The following is a 25,143-nucleotide window of genomic DNA, read 5'->3' as shown; positions in this document are numbered from 1 at the left end:
AATGGAAAAAGCCGCAACATCGCTGCGGTCGATGAAAATAATTGAAAAGGCTGACCACGGAAAGAAGGCACGGTTTAACTAAGGCACCCTCAACGTGTTTTGATAACGCTTGCCGAACTAACAGCTGGCCACTTTACCTAGCGCTTCATGTCCCCGGGTGCTGTGCAAATGTGAAAAGGGGGGAAGGAGGTATCTAGCACGCGACGAAACGCACGTCCCTCCCCAAAGGGCTTAACCGTGTGGACACCGATTCGTCTGCGTTCCTTACGGGAGTCGAATTTTACAGCATTCTTTTTCAGTTCAGCCACCTTGGCCGACAAGTTCCCAGCTACACATCTTTTTTATCCATGCTCCGCAGGTATCGACTGGAGAACATGTTCCACGAGTTCCGTCAAGCAGACACCGGCAGCGAAGCAAACAACCGGAACGCCAGCTTCATGTCGAGGGCCGCTAGCTTCTTCCTGCGCTGCGTCTCCAAGGAAAGAAGCCGCGGCCCTTGGCCGGACCTAATTGACCTCTTCCGCCACTACAGTCTAGAGGTGAGATCAACAAGGGCGTTTTTACTTTTGTAACCATCGTTGTCGGATTCTATGTTTAGAAAATTGGAGGTGAGTGTTTATGTTAGCATAGTTAGAGAAATCTTGAGAGATGAGCGCTAGGCAATCCAACGCCTTGAACTGACATGCCATGAAAACTTTCAACAAATATACTTGTGGTGGAAAATTTTTAGTACAATAGGCACAGCGTACATTGTACAAAGCATAGAGCGATTAGTCCCACCGCCCATTTTGAGTAAAATTGGGGGTACTGGGCAATGTGTGAACGACTATATTCTGTTTTTAGAATCATCCAACATAATTTCGTACCACTCACAAAGACGAGTACGAAGCACATATTATTTACTGTACGAAACCTGTCCTGAATTATTTTTTTGAAAGGCGGCTCTAACAGAAAAAGGTTCGTTGTATTGATATTTACGCCACAGCTCGCTGATTACTGAGTGCGTGTTGCAATGGGTTACAATAGAGAATTGAGAAGTGCTGAAACGACGGGCAGGTGAAGCATTGGAAGGATTGGATGAAGTGGTGCACCTGTACGTTTTGGTTTATTGATCCTCCATTTTAAATAATTGGGGATGTACACTGAGAGGCTCCACTACCTCGTCAGTCTTCGTCGACTAGGGTAGCCCCTTCGGTCATAAACTGTCACCACCCTATTAAAAGCGTTAATTGATCGGCCAGTTAGGACGCTTTCCACACAACTGATTGTGAACAATACGAGCTCGAAGCTTTTCGCAGTGTGCTCTAGCTGGCATTGTTCTTTTTTTCTTTTCAGCAGAATAAACCATTCTCGACAATGGCAAATGGGAATTTTTTTCTTTAGTCATCTTTAGTCAAAACAATTCAACAAAGCATATATCCCGCAATTTTCTTGGTGACAGATCTTTCCATCGGAGCTAATGAGTTTTTTTCTGGATTTGTGCTTCTTGCCCATCTTCAATACCACAGAAGGATGTCACATTCCCCAGTGTATTGATTTTCCGAATGCTTGTTTCCAACCACCATTGAAGGTATGAATTTTTATGCCTGTCTAAGAAATCAACCATATATGTTTTCCTTTTTAAAACTATTAAATTTCATTTCCTGGGACCTAGTGAACCTTTTTATGCCAAGAAAACAAAAACGGAAAAAACTGCGTCAGTATGATCGATTAAAATACATGCACTTGCTGTTTCATGAAAAACTAGGTACCCGAAAACACAAGTATATAGAGCCTGTACACCGACAAACCGCGCGATCGCATGATAGAAGAAAACAGCAGAGAAGATTTTTTCTGTCACACTCAAACCTTCGCTCACTCTTTTTTGCCGAATACGCTCCGTGGGTGGAACTGGCTTCCGGCCAGCATTGTAGAATGCCCTTCTACTGAAGCATTTACGAATGCTCTCAAGTTGTAACCGACGATTACGGCGCGTTCTTGCGATTGCTTTCTGTTTTTTGCACGCAACTTTTCAACATCTATTTTTGCTCCTGAGTGCATCTCATTGGTTGTGAAAGCAGCTTGTTGTACCTTGATTTGTTTTGCGCATGTCATTTATGTTTTTTTCTTCCTATCTCCGGCTCCTGCTTAAAGCCTCACCTGGAGGCTAGCAGTACTGTATAAATAAATAAATAAATAAATAAATAAATAAATAAATAAATAAATAAATAAATAAATAAATAAATAAATAAATAAATAAATAAATAAATAAATAAATAAATAAATAAATAAATAAATAAATAAATAAATTGAATCGCAACGAAAAAGGGAGCCTGAAAGGGATGCAACGGTTTAGCACTGCAAGTAAGAAGGCCGCTTTGGTTGCTCAGTGGTTATGGTGCCCGGCTGCTGCCCCGAAAGACGCGGGTTCGATCCCGGCCGCGGCAGTTGAATTTCTTTGGAGGAGAAATTCCAGAGGCCCGTGTGCTGTGCGATGTCAGTGCACGTTAAAGAACCCCAGGTGGTCGATATTCCCGGAGCCCTCCACTACGGCGTCTCTCATAGACTTAGTCGCTTTGGGACGTTAAACCCCATAAACTAAACTAAACCAGCAAGTAAGAAGGCTGACACGAAGGCCGGCGCCGCCTTCTTGCCAGCCCTCCAGAGAAACCGCCAGACAAACGAAATTCGTTCCTCTTCACCCAGCGCTACCCGTACAGCGTATCCGCAAACAGCACGCTGTCATCCAGCCTGCCCAACCTGACCCGTGTCGTGGGGATGCTGGACCGTGAGCTGGGCCTCGGAGCCCTCTTCCGGCCCTCCCTGACGACCGCGCGTCGCCGTAGGCAGGGTAAGGGCACCGTGGTGCTCTTCCTCGACCCGCCAGAGTCGACGCCATCTCTGCGCCTCCGTGGCGCCGTCGGAAGGGTGGACAAGGAGGCGCTGCTGCAGAAGATCGCGGCCGGCTTCGCGCTTCTCAAAAAGCCTGGTCGGAAAATAGATGACGAAGCACAGCAGGTAGGTTTTTGCGATAAGTTTTTGATCGGGAATCAGCCAGGCTTTTTCGTTTCACTTTGTTTCTGCGGTCGCTCCACTACAATGTACAATCCTTGTCAAAAGTTTAGGGCCCAGGGGGCCCTAAACTTAGCCTTGCAGTGGGACTCCTTAGCCTTCTTAGCCTTGCAGTGGGACTCCTGAAGTCTAAGTCCTACCCATTGAAGGAGGCTGAACCTGAAATCTTCTTACCCAGAGGAAATTTGGAGCGCTGGAGATGCATTACGAACCACGCTGTGTGGCTCAGGAGCAATCCCCCTGGGCTCCAAACTTTTGACAAGGGCTGTACCTAATACGCACACAAAGTCGTGGTTTGTTAAGCGAAAAAAAATAAATATAGCGAGCATTTTAATTCTGATAAACGCATTCCTGGCGGTCGAACCTCAAGAACAAGAAGTGCACAAAATGCGCTCACAATCAGATCAATTGTGGCCTTTCCTTGTCCTCCTTTTGTGTCTGCCAGCTCTGCCTTTGTCAGAATTACCAACCAAGTCGCCCAGCAACATAGTTTGTTTCAGCATCTTAATATAACGCTACAGTACGGCAACGAAAAGAAAATTAGAAAGCAAGAGAAATAAACGCATGCCGTACACAAGTGTTAACCTTTGCGGAATGCCTATGCGTTTCCGATTCAGTTCAATTTTGTTTTAAGTATTTCATTTTAATACAATATATCGACGAGGCCAACGAAAAAAGCTCCATGGGAGCAGCTTGAGGAGCTCTCGACCTGCTCTACAAACAACAGCACAGAACCTATGCACGCATCATCTCAATGGCGATGGCAACACTGTTATTTTTTGTCCATTTTCCTCCTTTTTTGACTAGACAACTTTCCAGAACATACACACTCGTCATTAAAATAAATTCACAATGGTGAATGTAAATTCCACCAAAAATATTATAAAATACTGCGAAGCAGAGGTTTAGACACTACATCTTATTGAAACACAAGTTCACAAAATGATGACATTAATCAAGATTGTTAAAGCTTATGACCTTTGTTTTGCAGCAAAAAAGTTTAAAAAAAGTTTAAATGTAGGAAGGATTTTAATTTGATAGGTGATAAGGCCAGAATATATTATGCCTGGAGTTTCGATAGAGTTAAAGAGGGTAGGTAATTTTTTGATGGCAATCGATTTTTCAATATAGCCTTGCCCCCAGAATCGAAATACACAAGTTGATTAGGTAGTTTAAGTTAATTATCTGCCTAATTTATTGATCTAGATGAGGCATGCATAAAATCCGCCTTGCAGTACAGTCGAGCCCAACAGACTGCGCCTACGTATCTCTCCTAGTTTCTAAAATCAAAATCTTTAAAGGTTTAAAAAAATCGCCTTAAGGCTTGTTTTGTTCTACAGATAGGAATGCCTCTGCGTATTGAATGAAGTTTGAGTGTATTTTATTTTTTACCGACGTTTGCCTCTATGAAAAGGGCTGAATGGCCTCGAGCTCTTTGCTCGGCATTTTTCTGTGGCGTTCCCCGTATCTGTCAAAACTCGAAACTTTCAAAGAGCCACCAATGAACGTTATGCCTCACCCTCCGCTTATCTCGAGTGGACAAACGAGCTTTTTCTTTTAAATAATTAAATATTATTGTTAGACACATTTCTTTATATTAGGCGCTAAGCTTCTCCAATGTGGCTGGTAAACATCTAACAAGCGCTTCTACTGCAATAAAAATATTCACGGAATTAACAAAGGCCTTATTTTCCAAACTTCAGAGGTCGCTTTACACGCATAAGTTCTTTTACAAGCTTTCCACCCAAGCTTCTTGAAATGTGACAATCTACCATGGAAATGACGATGCTCAACTAAATGTTTAGTTTCCAGGGCATGACATCGGCGTCCTAACTGCATAAGCTCCACTGAATGCTCTACACTCTTGTTCATTGTCGTCACATCTCTCGCTCACTGGGACAGATAACGATTGTAGTTGCCAAACTTTCAATCAGAAAATTGGGTCAAAAAAGCATCGTCCGGCGCCCCAGCTTCAATATGTTTGATATTGTTTCATAACAGTCATGGCTTACCATAGCTTTCCTAGCCCTGCTGTGGCCCTGCCATCTGTTCTAGTGAAGAAACTGCTGAGATGCGGTCGTATGCGACGAGAATTCCTCGGGTGTTTCACGGTTAAAAGATGTCTGCATTACATTATATTTTATTAAGGCGAAAGCCTTTAATGCCTCATAGTGTCGTTAGCAGGTGCGTCGGCAGCCGTGTCGACAGACGCGTCGGCAGCGGTGTCGACAGACGCGTCGGTAGCGGTGTCGACAGACGCGTCGGCAGCCGTGTTGACAGACGCGTCGGCAGATTTGTTCGCTCTTCGGCGTCACTGCTTAAAAAGAAACTGCGCGGAGGGTGGGAGTCAAACCAGGGCCTTTGGCATTTGAGGCGGAAACGCTACCACTCCGCCACGAAGGCTCAAGGTTCGAGCATGAATAAAGGCGCATCTAATGAGTGCATTGGTTTCGTAAATAAAATAAAAGGAATAAGTCAGGAAAAGGAAAAATAAAAATAAGAAAATAAAAAAATAAAAGCCAAATAAAAAATCAGACATGAAAATAAAAAACAATAAAGATAAGAAAAGGAGCAAAAATAAAAAATAATAAATATATGAAAAATAAAACTAAATGAAAACAAACAGTGCGTCAGGAAACGCTTTCGCCTTGCAGCACTTTAGAGAGCCAAAGTGTCCTCTGAATTTTTGTGGCTACGGGGCAGAGCTCGCCTAAAATGGGAATGGTTTGCCAAAATACGAGCATAAGACTTCTTACCCACCGCTATAGCGCAGCTTAAAGCTAAGCCAGTTCCCAACATTCTAGAACAAAAATAAAAACAAAGTATGTAAAGGGAGCGCATACGACATGCTGATTCGACGTACTAAATTAAAGCATGTCACAAAAACCGGGACATACAAACTCTTCGAAGAGCTGTGTGTGCATTTTGAAGCGACAATGGCAGTGCCACATGACTTCTGTTTAATGGGGGCGCGGTATCAGCACATCGGCCGTCGCAACACGGACGACCACATACTCAGAATTCTAGCGATACGCCCCTGGAAATGTGGAAATTTTTGTTTCTGGGACGTGGGAGTGAATGAACGCCTTGAGAGCAAACACGCTGTTCCTTCTACCAAGCAAAAAGTAGTTGAAGCCGTCAAGTGCTCAGCTGTGACCAGAGGGTTTAGGAGAGTAGTACATTTGTGAGAGAGCACTGCCTCACGGGGTGAAACCCAACAAAGAGACTTGCGGCTTGCATGCCCTTGAAGGAGCAGGAATAAATAATTTCCGCGAAAGGGTTTCGAAGCTGCGGCGCCGTCAACAGATCAGTTTCATTGGTCTCTCCACGATTGTCCTATGCTATTGCCGCAGCCGGTCACGATACGTCTCGTGTTAAACTGCAACGCACACTCGCTCTGTGCATTGCACATCTTTGTCTTCATCATCTTCTATATGCGGTGCGAACAAATCAGATCTGCGTAACCTTAATCAGAGCTTGGCCTGAGTAACATCGCCGTAGACGTGCCGATGACCCATCAAAGCAAATCTATGAGCCTACCAGGCTCAATATATGCTTTCGCACGTCTACTCAGTTTAACTACCTTAATACCCCACCATCTTTCTTGATGCGGCGGGCATCGTCGTGAATGTTTTCGTGTTGAAAGTGTTGATTGCAACAACCACTAAGAATCGCATTGTGCTAGCGACTTAGTATCAAACGTCCGCTGCAGAACAAAAGCGGTGCCAGTACAGTACACAGTGGTAGTTTAAAAATTGGGGGCCTTAACTACATTCTTAAAGCAAATGCGAGTGCATTTGGAAGATGGCTTTCAAAAATTCCGAACGAACCCCAAACCTTTTCGAAGTGGACCACCCCAGGAAAAGAATAAATATGTTTTAGTGAGAATGGTTGGGTGGATTAAGATGGATTAGTGTGGCGTAGTAGATGGATTAACGTAAATTAGAGTGGAGTAGTGGGTGGTCTCACACTGCTTAGTGGACCGGCTTACTATAATTTGATATGATAATGCAATGGAGGGCGCTCGAACATTCCAATTGTAATATTTTCAAAATTGGTAGTGCTGATGATGCCATGGCCCTCTCGTCCAGTCACAGTATTTTGTTACAGACAAGCCCTGTTCGTTTTTGCATTACGACAACCTAAATGCTACAACCGCTCTCACTCGTAAGGCAGAAGAATACGCGAACAAGCTAGCCCGGGCCAACTGGGCAACCTTTTGTAACGACCTCACGGGTGCATTAAGCACTAAACGCACGTGGTCCCTCCTACGCGCTCCCTTAGATCCAAAAACCACTAAATCTCAGAAACAAGTAAACACACAACATCTAATACAAATAAGCTCTAAAAGGGCACCGACGTAATTGGCCAACTAAATGACATTTGTATACACACATCCCTTCAGTCAGCAGATCCACCCAATCTGCCTCCAGGTAACCCAGAATTTAATGCCGACATCACATTAAATGAAGTGCGCCGAGCACTGTTTAGTATTCGCCGCTCTAGGGCTCCGGGGCCGGATGGCATAACGTACAAGCCACTACTCAATCTGGAAGAAGTCTCCCTCCAGGAACTCACGGAGCTCTTCAACAGCCACTGGTACACTGGGACGCTCCCATCAGCCATGCGATTTATACCCTAACCGGGCAAACCCGTCACCCTTCAAAATTTGCGCCCGATCTACTTAACGAGCTGTGTCGGCAAGCTCTTCGATCATGTCGTTCCCAATCGCCTGCGATCATTCCTAGAAAAAACAGGCTTTCTCTCTAACGTTCAATTTGGCTTCCGCCCAAACATCTCGGCGCAAGACGTACTTCTCGCCCTTAAAGAGTCCCTCTTTTGCACTAAGCGCCTACAGCCGCTACGCAAGCCATACTGGCCCTGGATATTCATAAGGTTTTTGACACAATAATCCATGACCATGTCCTCACGACATTAGCCACCACGGGCTGCGGCACCCGCATATGGCAAAAATTAGGAGTCACTTTGGCGACTAAAGTGGTGCAAGGCGAAAGCCTTAGTACAGCATTCTGTCACGAATGTGGTTGTGAATGATGATTCAAGTGCTGCCAGCGAATGATGCGTCCATTGGCTGTCTGCGTGTGTTACTGATGTGTGGTTAACATGTTAAGCTTCGCATGCAAGAGTGGAACGCGACAGCGTCTTGCAACGCTGCCAGGGAGTCCACAGAACGCCATCGCCAATTCGGCTGTACGCCTTGCTGGACGGTAAATTTATTTTTTGAGGAAAGGAAATGTATCTCTCTCGCATATCTGGGTGGACACCTGCACCTCGCCGTAAGGGAAAGGGGGAAGATGGGAGTGAAGAAAGACGCCGTATTAGCTAGACGCGCCTTTGTTCATTCCAAATCATTCAGCTGGCATTACGGAGTAGCTAGCGTGCTCGTATCGCACTCCGGAGACCCTGGTTCGATTCCCCAACTCGACCAATTTCGTTCTCGGTTTTATTGATTTATGCGGTCTAACTAGAAAGGTTAATTAGGCTATTTCATATTTATATTATTATATTTCTAACCATCGTGTTCTGTCATTCACCTGTCAATTGTTGGAACTGTCTAGGATGTTCGACACAACGTATATGAAACGAGCAACGTCGAACTGAGTGGGGAAGTGCGTGGTGGTGGACCGAACGCGGCTTCGTACTTATCTTTTTTTTTCAGCGGCGTCTCCTTCCGCGGACGCTGTTGTCGCTGCGGCGAGCGTCTTTCTTTTCTTTACCTCTTTCTTCCGACCTCTTCATTCTCCTCTATCTTAATTAGGCTAATTGATTAATTAAGCAATTAACTAAACTCAGTCCAACTTAGTTGGAGCATCACTATACGATCCCTTTGATTGGTTGCATGGTTACTAGCCAAAGTGCAATTGGCCCCATTTGAAATTCGCGCACTGTGACGTCACGAGCATTTCGACCAATTGAAAAGCGTGACATTTTCTGTCGACAACTCCTGCTTACAACGATGAGGCATTAAAGGCTTCCGCCTTAATATATTCGGGCCATCCTTCAGGGACGCACGGCAGAATTCTACCTTGGGGATATCGCCTCCCAGCCTGTCCCACTGCCTAACCGGGCAACCCCACAAGGGGTGGTCCTATCATCATTACTTTTTAACATTGCCCTAGTGCCACTGGCAAAGGCCCTTGCTGCTATCCCAGGGCTCCACATATCCATATACGCAGATGATATAACCCTCTGGACAACGGAAGGATCCCTTGGAACAGCCCAGGATATCCTGCAATCTGCCATAGACATCACCACCACTCATTTAGCAAACACATGCCTCCGTTGCTCTCCAAATAAATCTGAACTCCTGCAACTGAAGCCCCTCCCCAGTGATCCCCAGATCGAACTACACATGTACGGCAATCCAGTGCCCATTGTGCCTCGGGTGAAGATTCTCGGCCCTCTCATTAACAACACACACGATGCAACCGCCGCCCTTCAGCTCCTGCAAAGACAGACCAAACGGGTCGCTGCACTTATCAGGCATGTGGCAGCACGCAATCATGGGCTGTCTGAACGCGGGCTGTCTGGGCGCGAGGCCCTCAATATGACAAATGCTCAAATCATTAGCTGCATTACATACCACCTCCCATACCCCATACGCACTCAGCGTCAAACACAACAGGCAGATATCTCAATACACACGGCTGACACCTCCGCCCTACATCTTCCACGGATGGTTAGCATGAAAATCTCCTGGCCATCGGTACCCACAATACCGCGATCGAATTAATAGATGTTCAACGCACTATCCAATTATTCCGCCTGAGTCGCACGGAGACAGGACAACGCCTTCTGCGACGGCTACGTCTCAATCCACCCATTGCCACCCCAACAAGTCCTACACCTTACATGATCTCTCTGCGCACACAGGATCACATAGATCGAAAGCCCCTACCGCGCAGTATGAGCACAAGCCTCCACCAGGGTAGGCGGCAGGCTCAAGCAAGCTATTATACGAAGACATCCAGCAACCGCTCCAATATCCTTTATGTCGACGCGGCAGACAATTCAAAAATAGGATTTTTCACGGCAGTCGCAGCCTGTGAAGACGGCACAGTGGGGGCCGCCGCCACTATCCGAACAAATTCGCCTGCAGAGGCGGAAGGAGTCGCCATCGTGCTTGCGCCGGCACACTCCACCATTGACAAACACATAACCGTAATTTGCAGATTACAATGCCGCATACCGTCATTACCTAAATGGCGTGGCGGCGGCGGCCACACACCGTATTCTTGCTACAGCCACATCTTTCTACCGAACGGTTGCTCTGTCGTGGATCCCTGGGCACGCCTCGATCCCCGGTAATGAGCACGTTCATGTGCTGGCCCGAGAACTCTCCTCCGGGACCCGGACGATCAGGCACCCAACCCTGCGCATGAGGCTCCATCGGTCCTTTCTACATAATGCCGCGAATGTTTGTAGTGTTTGTTTGTTCATTCTTCAAAGCTGCCAGCACGCCGATTTATCGCTCTGTTTGTGATGCAAGACGCGTCTATATTGAAGCGGGTAGACGACGACGACAAAGAGGGATGGCACGAGTGGGAAGAGTAGAAGACGACAACGAAGTTCGGACTGTGTTCTCGGTGCCGCTCACAGCTGTTCTTTTCTATTTGTAAATATTTGTAAATATATTCTTTCCCGCAACATATTTGGTGGAGGTGCGGATTTCCCCTACGTCTACCGACGACGGAGCTCCGCAGCGGCCGCCAGTTGCCTTCCCTCATCATGACCCAAGACGCCTCCCAGCAAACCTCAGCCCCGGCCATGACATCACTCGTTCTTTCTCCCCCTCGTGACCCTGGGACATTTTCTGCTACCGACAACACTGACGTCGACGTCTGGATCAACATGTACGAGCGAGTGAGTACCTACAACCGCTGGGATCCGACCCTTATGCTCGCAAATGTAATATTCTATCTAAAAGACACCGCCCGGGTCTGGTATAAGACCCACGAAGACCATCTGACCAGCTGGGACGTGTGCAAAGAGAAACTCCGCGAATTGTTTGGACGGCCGCTCGGCCGAACGCTTGACGCTAAGAAGGACCTCGCCTCCCGAGCTCAAACATCTACGGAGTCCTATGTGTCGTACATTCAAGATGTGCTGGCCCTCTGTCACAAAGTTGGCGTCAACATGCCCGAGTCTGACAAAGTCGGCCACGTGTTGAAGGGTATCGCCGACGATACCTTCAGCTTGCTCGTATACAAGAACTGCACTACAGTCGACGGAATTATTAAGGAATGTCGATGCTTCGAGCAAGCCAAAAGCAGGCGTATTAGCCAGCCGTACACACGCCTCCCCAACACGGCTGCGACTTCTTCATGTGAAGACCTGCGACACCGGGAAACTCCAGCGCCCCCAGAAAATGTGACCCGCATCATCCGACGCGAGCTCGAAGCTATGTCCCCTGCCCCCCTGCATCTACATGATGGCGACAACCGCTTGCCTACCATCTCTCTGGTACAAGCTGCCGTCCGCCAAGAGCTTGCAAACCTTGGTTTCCAGCCCGTCAGCCCCGTACGGTCTTCACCACCACCCGAAATCACTGCGATTGCTCCTGGACGACCTTCGTACTTCACTCCACGGCGCCGAAATCCTAACGACTGGCGGACAACCGACGACAGGCCCATTTGTTTCCATTGCCACCGCATTGGTCACATCTCCCGCCACTGTCGAAATTATTGGTCCCGTCGCAGCACATACCGTCCTCTCAGCTCCCACCGCGACGACGAACAGCCCAGCCACTACACGCCCCCTCCAGCCCAGCACAGTGCCACAGTCGACGGCCAGATTCCCCGCCCAAGCCGCTCCCCGTCCCTCCTGCGTCGACAGTCTCGTTCGCCCCAACGCCGTCGCTCCTCTCCTGGCCCATACGGACGCTCGCAAGCGGAAAACTAGACGCTGCAGTGTCTGGAGGTTATGCTGCAGTACAGCCCCAGTCCCAAAATCCTCGATTAGCCCTTCGCGCGCACCATAATTTGCTCGCCATTCATGTCGATGGAGTGCCTGTGAGAGCCCTGATCGATACAGGCGCGCACGTATCCGTCATGAGTTCAGCCCTACGACGCCGCCTCCAAAAAGTACTGACCCCTGCACCCAAAGCCGTTCTCCGCGTTGCCGACGGCGGAACGCCTCATGTTGTTGGACTATGCACAGCCCGTGTGACTATATCCGGCCGCCATACATCCGTTCTGTTCTCTGTTCTGGATCAGTGCCCTCATAAAGTCATTCTTGGCCTCGATTTCCTGTCTGAGCATTCAGCCCTCATTGACTGCGCCACTAATGTTGTTCAGCTTGACCTTCCTCTTTCTGCTGAGTCGCCGTCCCCAGTTATACACCGTCTTTGTGCTGTCGACTTTGTCCGTCTACCGCCTCAAGCCGCAACTTACATTTATTTCTCATCTGTTCCCCCTGTACCTGATGGTCACTACGTAGTCACTCCGGAACTTGACGTCGCCCTGACGCGCAGCATTGCGCTTCCACACATTGTATTTACAATGTCGGCCAACCGAGCGTACCTTCCGGTCCTGAACTTTGGTTCATCCATCCAACCGCTCCCGCAAGGCATCTCACTCGCCACGCTGTGCCCTGCTGCCGAATGTGTGATATCAGTGGTGGAGAGCTGCTTACTTTCCGCTCAGCAATGCCGGTTGCCTGCGGCCCCATCAACAGCGAACCCAACGGACGACTACGCCGACATGATCGCTTCTGACCAACCGCCGATGCAAGCTCGCGATCTTAGGTGCCTCTTATCATCTTTCCGCGACATCTTCGACTTTGATAGCCGTGTTTTGGCTCGGACCTCTTTGGTGACGCATCACATAAACACCGGTGATTCCGCTCCTCTCCGCAGACGTCCGTACCGAGTGTCCAGCGCCGAACGCACCGTCATAAATCAAGAGGTGGACAAGATGCTCGCAAAAGACATCATCGAGCCCTCGTCAAGTCCTTGGGCTTCACCAGTCGTACTGATGAAAAAGAAGGACGGCAGCTGGCGCTTCTGCGTTGATTATCGGCACCTCAACCGCATCACAAAAAAAGACGTATATCCACTCCCAAGGATCGATGATGCATTAGATTGCCTCCACGGCGCCAAATATTTCTCTTCAATTGATCTTCGATCGCGGTACTGGCAAATTGCCGTTGATGAAAAGGACCGCGAGAAGACCGCCTTCGTGACGCCTGATGGCTTATACCAGTTTAAAGTCATGCCGTTCGGCCTCTGTAACGCCCCGGCTACCTTCGAACGAATGATGGACTCCCTTCTTCGTGGCTTTAAATGGTCCACTTGCCTCTGTTACCTAGACGATGTTGTGGTTTTCTCGCCTACTTTTGCCACGCACCTCGAGCGCCTCTCCAATATTCTGACAGTGTTTCGTACCGCCGGACTTCAGCTGAACTCATCGAAATGCAAGTTCGGTCGTCGCCAACTCACTATTCTCGGACACCTCGTTGACGCTTCTGGTGTACGCCCAGATCCCATCAAAATTCAAGCTGTGAAGGACTTTCCTCTTCCAAGGTCGTCGAAAGATGTGCGCAGCTTTGTCGCCTTGTGCTCGTATTTTCGCCGTTTTATCAAAGATTTCGCCGGCATCGCTCGTCCCCTCACCGATCTTCTGAAGAATGACACCCCCTTTACCTGGGGCCCTGCTCAAGAGAAGTCATTTTCATCCCTCGTCCCTTTGCTGACCACTCCGCCCATCTTAGCACATTTTGACCCGTCGTCTCCCACAGAGGTTCGCACCGACGCCTCCGGATATGGCATCGGCGCCGTCCTAGCCCAACGTCAACAGTATCAAGATCGAGTCATCGCTTATGCCAGCCGCCTACTTTCAGCCGCAGAGCAAAACTACACCATTACTGAGCGCGAGTGTCTCGCCCTTGTCTGGGCAGCAGCTAAATTCAGACCCTACCTATTCGGCTGTTCATTCGCTGTTGTCACAGATCACCACGCTCTCTGTTGGCTGTCTTCACTAAAAGATCCCACCGGTCGCCTTGGTCGCTGGGCATTGCGCCTCCAAGAATACTCATACTCCGTCGTGTACAAGTCAGGGCGCCATCACCAGGACGCTGACTGTTTATCCCGATACCCTGTGGAACCACCTGACCTAGAGGACGCTGAGACAATGCCCTGCCTCTTAGCTATCTATGATCTTGTCGATATTGCCAACGATCAGCGCCACGACTCATATTTACGTCCTATCTTTGATGGCATCCGTTCTGCAAACCGATCTCCGTCTCTGTAGTTTATGTGCTACAGAACGGCATTTTGTATCGCCGAAACCTACGCTCCGACGGCCCTCCGCTCCTGCTCGTGATACCCCAACGTCTACGCTCTTCTGTCCTTGAAGAACTGCACGATCTGCCGACAGCCGGTCACCTTGGCGTGTCCCGCACGTACGCTCTGGTGCGGCATCGCTTCATTTGGCCTGGTCTCTATCGTTCCGTCAAGCGTTACGTGGCCGCTTGCGACCTGTGTCAACGTCGGAAAAGGCCCTCCACTTTGCCTGCCGGTCTTCTGCAACCCATGGACATACCTCCGGAACCTTTTCACCGTGTTGGCCTCGACCTTCTTGGCCCTTTTCCGACGTCCCTCTCCGGCAACAAGTGGATCGCTGTCGCAACTGATTATACGACTCGGTACGCCATCACGCGTGCTTTGCCGTCCAGCTGCGCTACCGATGTCGCCGATTTTCTTCTGCAAGACGTCATCCTTCACCACGGCGCCCCTCGTCAACTGCTCACCGACCGCGGTCGTTATTTTCTATCCAGAGTAGTGCACGACATTCTTCGTTCGTGTGACACGCAGCACCAGCTCGCGACAGCTTACCACCCACAAACCAATGGGCTTACGGAAAGGTTCAACCGCACGCTCACCGACATGTTAGCCATGTACGTATCGCCAGACCACCGAGATTGGGACGCAGCCTTGCCTTATGCGACATTTGCATATAACGCTTCACTTCATGACAGAACAGGCTATTCTGCTTTCTACCTTTTGTTTGGTAGGCATCCCACCTTGCCTTTGGACACACTCATGCCGCCTTCTTCAGCCCCCACCACTACTTACGCTCGGGACGCCATCTCCCAGGCCACGCTGGCGCGCCAAATAGCACGTAGTAGGCTCCAAGCCTCTCAAATTTGCCAGAAGTCAGCCTACGACCGCCGTCACCAGGCCGTCGAATTTACCCCAGGATCACTCGTCTTTCTCTGGACGCCCTCTCGCAGCGTCGGTCTCTCCGAGAAGCTCCTTTCGCACTACCGTGGCCCTTACCGTGTCGTGCGCCGTGTTACCGACGTGAACTATGAAATTGCTCCCCTTGAAACCTCGCCATCGTCCTCTGGCGCCACCACCGACATCGTCCACGTCTGTCGCCTTAAACCTTATCACGACGCTCATACGTCGCCGCCCTAACGCCGAGACGGCGTTTCAGCAACCGGGGGTCCTGAAGCGGGTAGACGACGACGACGACAAAGAGGGATGGCACGAGTGGGAAGAGTAGAAGACGACAACGAAGTTCGGACTGTGTTCTCGGTGCCGCTCACAGCTGTTCTTTTCTATTTGTAAATGTTTGTAAATATATTCTTTCCCGCAACAATATTTATCTCGATTGATCGCATCTAGAAACTTCCCAAGCTTTGTCTCGAAAGTTCGCTATCAGCTTTAAAAAGAGCATGGCCGAGAGCAGCCGGCATTCTGTTCGACGAATGCCGAGCACACTTGTTGCTACGCCGCCGCTGAGTGATTCAGTTCTTTGCGGGTGCAAGTCAGCCCAAATAAAGAGTTTCATATAGAAGCCATTCTGGCTGTTTTCGTGCTCGCCGGAGTGCAGTTACGACTATGTGACAATATCAGTACATCACGACATTCTACTAAATCAGCCGCATGCCATTGCCACTACCCCTCAGTACCTTGTCGGCCTTATCCAACGCCACAGGGCGACAATTACAGACAGGCTGCTTTATTTCAACCTAACGTCTGTCATGCTTTCACCCCACCTTTCCTCCTGATTGTACCACCTGTGGCGTGCCCAGATCCACACTTTTCCACTACCTTTGGGAATGTCCTTCCCCAAAGGCAGAACCCCCCATCCCCAATCGCACTCAATCTTCCTGGGAGGCTGTTTCTATCCATACATACAACATAAATTGTATCCCTTTAAAATTGATAGGTGCTAAATATGCCAGGTAAAGAACAGAGGGTGTATATATTCCGTAGTGGTCATTATTCGGAAACAAAATTTTCATGCAGTTACACACGGTTTGGTGCGGACATGTCGAGTTACAAGTACTTAGCACTGTTACGCTGCATATTCAATCAATTGAAGTCAAAAGCATGAACTGTAACAAGGTACCCATGTGGACTAGTTGGTGTACATCAGACATAACTTCACCAGCGAAAGTACGAGACACCTGGTGTCCCGTACGTTCCCTGGTGAAGTTATGAAAAAGCATTAACTTCACTGTACCACGCCCCCCCCCCTCCCGCGTACAACAGTGCGATATGAATGGTAAAGTTTTATAACTATGTTCTTCATAAAATGCGCTCAAGTACATAAAAAACTCTGATGGGCCTTGAGCAGCAGCATCAGTCTACACGATCACGGTAATTTTTTACCTATGCGGCCGGTAAGAAATGCATTTGGATAGCCGATTGTAATAACCTTACAGAAGCCTTAGATCTCAGTTTAAAATTAAGATATATTGCCTGTTCGATTCCCCGATAGATTAACATTGCACGTTACCAAAAAGCTCTTCGCTTTTCTTGGTATAACTGTAGCATACTATAAATAAAATACACCGCCACACTTAAACCGGTTATGAAATATGAAAGCACGCGGTACATTCAGCTCAGGTTTCTGTCACATTTTACAATGCTGTGCTTAATTGATGATAGAGGAACAAGAGTCCCAGCAGGACTTTCCTTCTAAACATCTGGTCTCATATCGAAGCTCAGCATTTCTTTGGACACCTAACACTTGCAAACACTTTCAGAAACAATCTAATCGGTATTAATGAATTACTGATTCTTATTTGGACGCCGAATATATCTCATCAGAAAGAATTCGCGTGTCATAAAGTGTCTTTCTTCCTTGGACGAATGGTATAGAAGCAACGCTATCACCGTCTATCCCACCGCATCGTTCAGCTTTCGCGCAACCTGTATACTAGCTGGAACGAGTCAAATATTCATGACAGGTCGCTATTCCAGGTCATGGCCATCGACCGGGAGCTCTCTGCTATCGTTGAAACGGACAGCCTGACACCTCCCCTCGGACATTTCCCAGAGGGCGCTGTTTCGTCGGCAGGCTCTGGCCCCGCGGCGCTCATGAGCGTTCGCAAACTGGTCGAAGACTTCAGCGCCGCCAAGTGGTCGTGGGAGGCGTACACTAAACTCCTCCTGGGAGACATCGCCTTGGAGAAGCACATCACCAGAAAACCATGGGTTCTTGTGCAGGTATTTGGAAAGTGCCAGTGCTATAGCTGGGAGTAGCCATAAAAAGAATAATTGCAACAAGATTTCTTTAAGTCATGGGTTTTTCTTTGCGCGCGAACAAAGAAATAACATCCCTTGTCCTGGGTACCAATTGTTCTGCGCCTAACGTTAATAGACAACAACTGTTTTGCGCAAATACATTTTGGACTATATTTCGAAGTGCACCTTTTGGTGGTGCAATTGTGGTATATTCTTTGTGATGGCATTTGTCGTTCTAAATGCTGAAAAGGAAAAAAAGAACTTCTGCAATTACTAGCACTGTTCAGACCCACGGAGTCCGCCGAAAAGGAATACAATATATAAACGCCTATTCAGTTGTATTAAGCTTCCTCCCCAAGGTACTTGCAGAAGCAAATGTCATGGTTTTCATGGGGACGTTTGGGTGCTTTACTTGAAATAACAGCTTTCAACTTCTAAAATTGTATTTGTTGAGCCTAAACATAACGCCAGACTCATAACGGGCGCCTGCTTTGCTAGCGTGCCCAGGCTCTGAAATATTTCTTAGGCGTGAATAACATCTGCATGATAAAAACACCGAATATACCGCACTTAAAACATTTATCGATGCTTTAGTGCATTCCTACTGACTTAGTGGTATCACTGTAGTCTTTACAACCTACACTAATCCCTATTGGCTCGCAAATTGAGTGTTTTCGGTGTAAAAGTTCTTTGAACGTTTCATGGCTGTGGCACTAGCTATTCGCTATATTGTCACGCTGACGATGGAATTTCAAACTTGTCCCTTGATTTCGGCTGGAAAGGGATTGACCCTGTTTTTTTTCGGAAGCTTATCTTTGAAATGCTACGTACAGTAAGCGAATACTTGTAGGCCCAGCTTTTCGACCATTTACGCATCACATAATACGGCATTGCGCCGCTTTCTAATGCCCCCCCCCCCCCCCCCCCCCCCATCATTATATATTTCTTCTCAATACCGAATCCATACGTTTACATTGTACAATACACTCGAGAAGTTATCGCGCTTCAGTTGTTTCCGAACTTGATTTCATGCATTTACACAGTTTTTAAACACGACAAACGATTCGCTTTAAGGTCAACTTATTTGTTAACCTAGTCCTGACTTTGCACGAAGAAATAGCGCAGGCGTTGCAAAAGACATTTGGAAGTAAAGGCGATAATCGGACCATTTGTGCCGCACAGTAACAGAAACATGGAACTAGGGCTTTTCAGCAGCTCCACTACATGATTTGCCCATGCGAAAGTGGTGTGTCCCACTCTGGTGACTCTTGCTTGGTGGCGCGCGATGTGGCGTGATTGGGATCACCAAATCTGTGCGTATCTGCACTGGTACAAAGAGGAACATTATGCAAAAAAAAACAGCGCAAACAAACGGGGACGAAATGAAGAATACACAGGAACAAGCGCTGACTCTCAACTAAATGTTAATCACAGGAAACACGTTTATAAAAGGAATCAGAAAACAAAACACACCAAAACCAGAACGCACGTGCTACTAAGTGATATCCAGATATGCAACCTGAATAAAGTTTGTTCAGAGGTAGGAAATAAGTACCGCAATCCCAAGAAATCTCTAGCGTCTTGTGGTGTTAAGCACGATAAAATATTTGTGCCGTGCTCCAAAGGGGCAGTTTATAAAGTCCCCCTGCCCTGTGGTCAGGTATACATTGGGCAAACGGGACGTTGTATTAACACACGACGTGCAGAACATCTCCATTCATTAGAATCTAATCGCTCCACTAATCTAGTTGATAATTGCCGAGAGTGTCAATCCTGTTTTCCGTCCTTGCATTTTACCAACATTTTGTGCAAACACCCTGACCAGTTGACCGGGGAAATCATCGAGGTGTATAATATGGCAAATAAAGCAAGACTGTGTGTCAGCAAACCATTCCTGCTCCTGCGTGACTGTGAGGTTGCATATCTGGTTATCAATTAGTAGCACGTGCTTTCTGGTTTTGGTGTTTTTTTGTTTTCTGTTTCCTTTTATGATCGTGTTTCCTGTGATTAAACTTTACTTGAGAGTCAGCGCTTGGTCCTGTGTATTCTTCCTTTTGTCCCCGTTTGTTCGCGCTGTTTTTTGCATAATGTATCACCAACTCGCCCGCTTAGCTATCCTGTTGACCAAGAGGAAGTCCGCAGTTCTAAGTACATTGTATGTTAAGGCGCAAGCGCTTAACCGAAATTCTACTGAACTCATCAATATTTGTTTTAAACGAACTCGGACGTCCTATAGAAGATAATATGTCGTGGAATTTGGACTTAGTATAAGCCAAACAATTTTTTAACCTTTTACTGTTTATTAGTACTCATCTTGGTACATGGTTCCATAAAGCTGCCACGGTGGCTGAGTGGTTAGGACGCTCGCATGCTGACCCAAAAGACGCGGGTTCGATCCTGGCCGTGGTAGTCGAATTTCGATGAAGGCGAAATTCTAGACGCCCGTCTGCTACGCGATGTCGAAGATTGTATATCACTTTATCAGTGTACGGGATTACTACTGGTCTGGTTTTCTTTCTGAGAATTCATCTTCATCACTTTTACCGAAAAAGAGATCACTTTTCCTCAGCAAAGTGATCCCTTTTCCTCAGAATGCTCAGAAGAGAGAATCAGACCTGTGGTAATTCCGTGCACCCATAAAGTGGATGCTAATCTGAAGCACGCTGCCGTGAGTATCAAATTCCCGTCGTTTTCTCTGCCCCCAGGAGAGTCGCAACAATGTGCCTCTCGATTACCTCGGTAATCTATAATAAAATGTGTGAAAAAAAAATGCTAACCCTTTCAGAGTGTGGGGCCGGTGTTGTGTAGAGTATCCCAATGCTGTAGGGAAACATTTACATCAGTAAAGCAGGCCGTTGCATGAATAATCTTTTGAGAGAGCACAAACTGTCACTGAGGAATGGAACAGGTTGAAATCTTCCGCTTCACTTCAAGTATTGCAGGAAAGAAGAAAATAACACATGTGTACGAAGCCTTCCAGAAGCCAGCATTGCCAACAAGAGTAAGACGCAATAACGCGTGAACTCATATAGGCGCACCAAATTGGAATGAGTTGGAGTGCATGTGTTAGCATCTCTTCGATGATTATGCATGAGAAAGAATGTAAGTTTTCGGATATGTTTTAGTTTCCGCTGATTCACCTGTGTCCCTGGTTTGGCCGGCTTCTAGAAGACACGCATGAGCAATTACCCGTTGTTTCCACGCTCTTCCCGAGGCTATTGAAGGAGCTGTTTCTGAAGTGAATTAATCTTTGCAAGTAGCGCATGCCCCGTCGTTCTCCTTTCTGTGTAGTGCCTTTGTTGCGCTTGAATTCTTGAAACGCGTAGTGTAAGTGATACTCTAGTATAATGATGGTGTTATTATCGAAGTATCCTCCTGTCTTTGCTCCTTTTACTTTTCGTTCGTTTTGTTTGTCTACTTCAGAACCAATTTTTTGTTGCTCCGTGTTTTCTTCCGAAAGCACAGCTTGCGGCTTGCAATTTGGAGCCTTGCTGGCTTATATAACGGAAATCAGTATGTCAGCGGTTTCATTTGTTGCAAAACGATAGCGCTAGTATGTCAGCCCCGTGCTATTTTGCAGTCAGCTCTTCTTAACCAGTCAAACTCAGCAGCACAGTTAGATGTCTCTTGACCGTCGTGTTGTACCAAGTGCACTGAAGGGACCGTACTGGACGGTCACTTCACCAGGGTGACCCGTGTCTTCAGGGAGCCGTCTTGGGTGTACTGAGAACAAAGCACACGAAGAAAGCGCACAAAGGCGCATCACCTGCACACATTCAAGTAGGCTTCGTGAAACAACAAGTTCGCCTCTAACCCTAACGCGCACAAATAACCGATATTCCATGTGGCGCTGACAAGTGAAGGCTTTCAATACGGTCATGAAACCTCGTCTTTGATAGCAAAAATTCCAACGGAACCACCTCACAAAACGGTTTTCCATTGATAATGAACAACAGCGCCTCCTAAACCGCATTATATGGAGACTGTACGCTCTAAACAGCTAGGAAGAAGAATAAAGCAAGCTGTGCTCTAGCGCCGTCTTTTTATAAAACGATGTGTGCTCTTACCCCATTTTTACTCCCATATAGGCGTATTCGTCTTTAGAGTGAGTAGGCGCTCCAAAAAAAGAATATCATGAAGGGCTCATAATTAGAGTGCGTCCTCCGCAGGTGGACAACACTGAGCAGCTGGGGAAGCTTTCGGCGTTGCTGGGCAACCACGACGAGTCGGCACTGCTCAACTACGTGGGCTTCTCCCTGGCCGCTTTCTTGTCACCCGCTCTGCCTCAAGGTGGAACAGTGCAAGAGCTTTTGCCGCTCAGCCATGGAGAACATGTGCCGCAGGTGCGTGATCAGCTCATCCCGAAACCACCGTTGCGGTAACGTTTCTTCGATGAAGGGCAAAATTTTGACAGCCATTTTACTTGGAGTTTCCTGACATATTTACTATAAAAGATAGTGCAGTAATCTGACTGGAAACAACATCTTTTGTCTGAAGTTAGCTAATAGGTTTTAGGCAAGGCCGCGCACTCCTGACGGTTCAACGCAGAAGACAGGGACACGGTACCGGCACTGACTGACAGCTAAACATTTGTTTTGCGAGTAGCGTAGCACGAGAGGAGAGACACGAGAAGAGGCAATAATAAGAGAGCAGGAAGGCCATCTGAAAAACCTTGCTATTTCTGCATACTTATTTTTTCGCTTTTCCTGCTTTTTGTTTTCTGGGCCCAGCTCGCACCGATGTACGGTGTCCCTTTCTTATGATTTGGCAATCTTTTTGTATGTTAATTCCGTCCTATGTTTTAAACTCCAGCCCGTCCGAGGCACAGCGCTATGAAGTGTGGAGCCCTGTTATCGCCAACTTCTTGGAAGAGAGAAAACGATGGGATGAACGATGACAATTTAGCCGCTATCATACCAATGAGAACACGTAGCATGAGACACTGCGGCGATAGGCAGTCAGTCTGTGCCATTCGCAGATAACTGGCCTCTCTGATCCCGTGCAGTTCGACTATCATTGGGAGGTACATAGTGCCGGTAAATTATTTTGCTGCATGGCATTCGAAAGAAATGTGCAAAGTTTCGAGATTTTTGGTCTGATGCTCGGCTTCATCTTTAGCGTCTTGTTTGCCGCGATTTCCGGTAATTGTGCGTGGCCGCCGAGAACAAGAGTGCCGTTCTGGAACATCCCCATTTACATTCGTATTCGATTTTGCAAAGCAAATGTGACGCCTTGGGCATTCCAAGCCAGCTGATTTAGTTGGATATACTTAGATATAACTGTGAATGCGGCCCTGTGAGGGAGCACGAGAAAATGCTGGATGCCGGGAAACTTTTGGCTATTCAGTGATCGGCCAACTTTTAAGGCTAGCTCATATTTTAGATTATTTCCATCACAGCTCTGTGTAACACCCGAGTTTCTCGTTTGTGAATGTCGATGGCAGTCTGCGAACGCTGCGTGCATCTATCTTGAATTATTTAATCCATATACCGTTCGTAGATTGAGCCTCGAACAGCGCACAGACATAACTTTTGCTGGTGCCCACCACCACATATGCGTGACGTGCACGAGCTGTGGCGGGCACTCGCACTGGTTGCGATGACTACTACCTCTGAAAGACATTGAGTGCACTGGAGCGCATAACGTTTGATGCCGCCAGCGCAGCAGATACTGAATCGAGGCGCAAAACCCTGTATATCATGTCCATAGTTGCTGCAAGTTGGACGAAATGGACAACTGCGTAGCTGTCCATGACTGGTGCGCTAGTGTCCATGTATTCGGAATATCAATACTCCTGAAGAGCGCAGACTGTTGGATCAGTTGGTGCTCACAAGGCCACACAAATGAGGCCAGAGAGGCGCAGACACCACCAGCACTTGTCTTCTTCTCTCTCTCTCTCTCCTCGTTTTTGTGCACTCGTTTGTGATCTGCGATCTGAATGTCTGTGCAGCAATCACAAGTATGCACACAGCAGTGACCACAACTCACGTCAAGAGATAAGCGTCAGTGCGTGCAGTTTTTGTACGGATTTTTTATTCGAATAAATTTACTCTAGTAAGTCAGTTCGAATTGCCTCCAGTGCGTAGCAGCTGTTCAGAGTTGTGTACAGCACTTACTAAAAATGCACATTCCACTGGGTTTCCTCAAAACTTGATTCAGCAAGGTTCTCAAAGCCCCCTGGATCTCCTCAGCTCCGGAGGGACGAGGAGCAGAGTTCTTCTCTCCTTCCAGACATTTGGGGCGCTATTGATTGAAAACATGCCAGACTGTACGACCCAGAAAGAAATCCGGTGTGTTTTATGTTCTCACAAAGCTTATGAATCCAATGCCACGTCGGAATCCGCAACCTTGAAACCTAAGCTCAACCCAGTAGCTTCGCTTGCAGCTCGTGGCGCGCCTGTGAACCGCTTAACGTATCAGTTCCATTGTTTCACCTCCTCTACGAAGCTACCACCCTTGCGAAGTAGTCTCATGGATTGCATTTAAAAAAAAACGCAGGTGGCCGAGGACCTTCAAGCCTGCTTCCACCTGCTGGCCAGGACCTACCGTTTCGGCGCCCTCTCCCTCGCCCGCCAGGCTGTTAGCCGCGACACCACCGACGGGAATAGCTACAAGTCAGTCTCTCGCGCATATATATTCGGGGGCGATAAATTACTGCACCCTGGGTTTTAAAGAGAATAATAATTTCAGAGGCGGAAGAACCTTCTCGTCTAAAAATGAGTTGAGCACACAGAAGCCGCAATGTCGGAGGAAGTCGAACCCACTCAATTCAGTTCAAAGTGTTGGAGTCATTGTGGCGATTCGAAAAGAGGAATGTCGGCTGGTGATATCGAGGTTTAAGTTCAAGCAGCTGAGACCATTTCAACACGCTATGCCTTAGGCAGAGACTACAATCTTGTTATTTCTTCAGGAGAGGGGTGGCGGACATCGAAGCAGTATGTGTAGACACATGCACGTTTCCAAAGGGCGCAGTGACTCCTGTGGAGTGACACTGTTTATAGCATTGCGCATCCTTTGGCCCTGACAGAAATTTTATCGTTCGTTCCTTGGAATTAAGCTTGACACAAGTCTTGTAATTTAGTCATAGCAGTGCTTACAATCATCTTGTCTCTAGGCGAAAAAATTATATATTGAATGGGCAGTGTGTTACGAAAGTATTGCATCACCGATGCCATTTAAATGAAGCGCGAACCTTCCACACACCCCAAGGTACTCATGGGCATGAGTGAAAATTTAACGCAAATTTAGTCTTTATATATCAGCTCTGCATAGTGGTTACCACGATGCAGAAGGGGCAGCCTCTGATACGCAGCTGTCGTGAGCATTCCACATACGTCTCTTGGAAATAGGCAGACGTGATGTGGTTGGGGTTCCGGGCAGTACTTTTGGTACCTAACGCGAGTGATGCCGTTCACTAACTACGGCAAGGGGCCCAATGTGTTGTAACAGCTGAAGCGGCTCACCTTATTACGCACACTAGATGCACTCTGCCGAGATGTTCCAAGGGGTATTGTGGTTAGTGCGTGGCATGTTAGGCATGCAAATCAAGTCACACTGCATGAAACAGCGAAATATTTTTTTTCCGCTTCAAT

The 25,143-nt window shown here is 47.6% G+C and overlaps 1 protein-coding gene across 1 annotated transcript in view; it reads left to right on the top strand.

Moving 5' to 3' along the window:
• Positions 1-25,143, top strand: part of LOC149337312 (uncharacterized) — a 44,342-nt gene that overhangs the window by 4,083 nt on the left and 15,116 nt on the right. Inside the window, exons 3-7 of the mRNA XM_089554856.1 lie at positions 359-539; positions 2,686-2,997; positions 17,288-17,533; positions 21,721-21,894; positions 24,050-24,165. Of these exons, the coding sequence (XP_089410982.1) occupies positions 359-539; positions 2,686-2,997; positions 17,288-17,533; positions 21,721-21,894; positions 24,050-24,165 (1,029 nt within the window). The remainder of the gene's footprint in view (positions 1-358; positions 540-2,685; positions 2,998-17,287; positions 17,534-21,720; positions 21,895-24,049; positions 24,166-25,143) is intronic.

Source organism: Amblyomma mixtum, chromosome 7 (assembly GCF_055824585.1).
Source record: "Amblyomma mixtum isolate Tamu chromosome 7, ASM5582458v1, whole genome shotgun sequence".
Lineage (NCBI taxonomy): Eukaryota > Metazoa > Arthropoda > Arachnida > Ixodida > Ixodidae > Amblyomma > Amblyomma mixtum.
The sequence above is the reverse complement of the archived record's forward strand: the minus strand, read 5'-3'. Positions and strand labels throughout refer to the sequence as shown.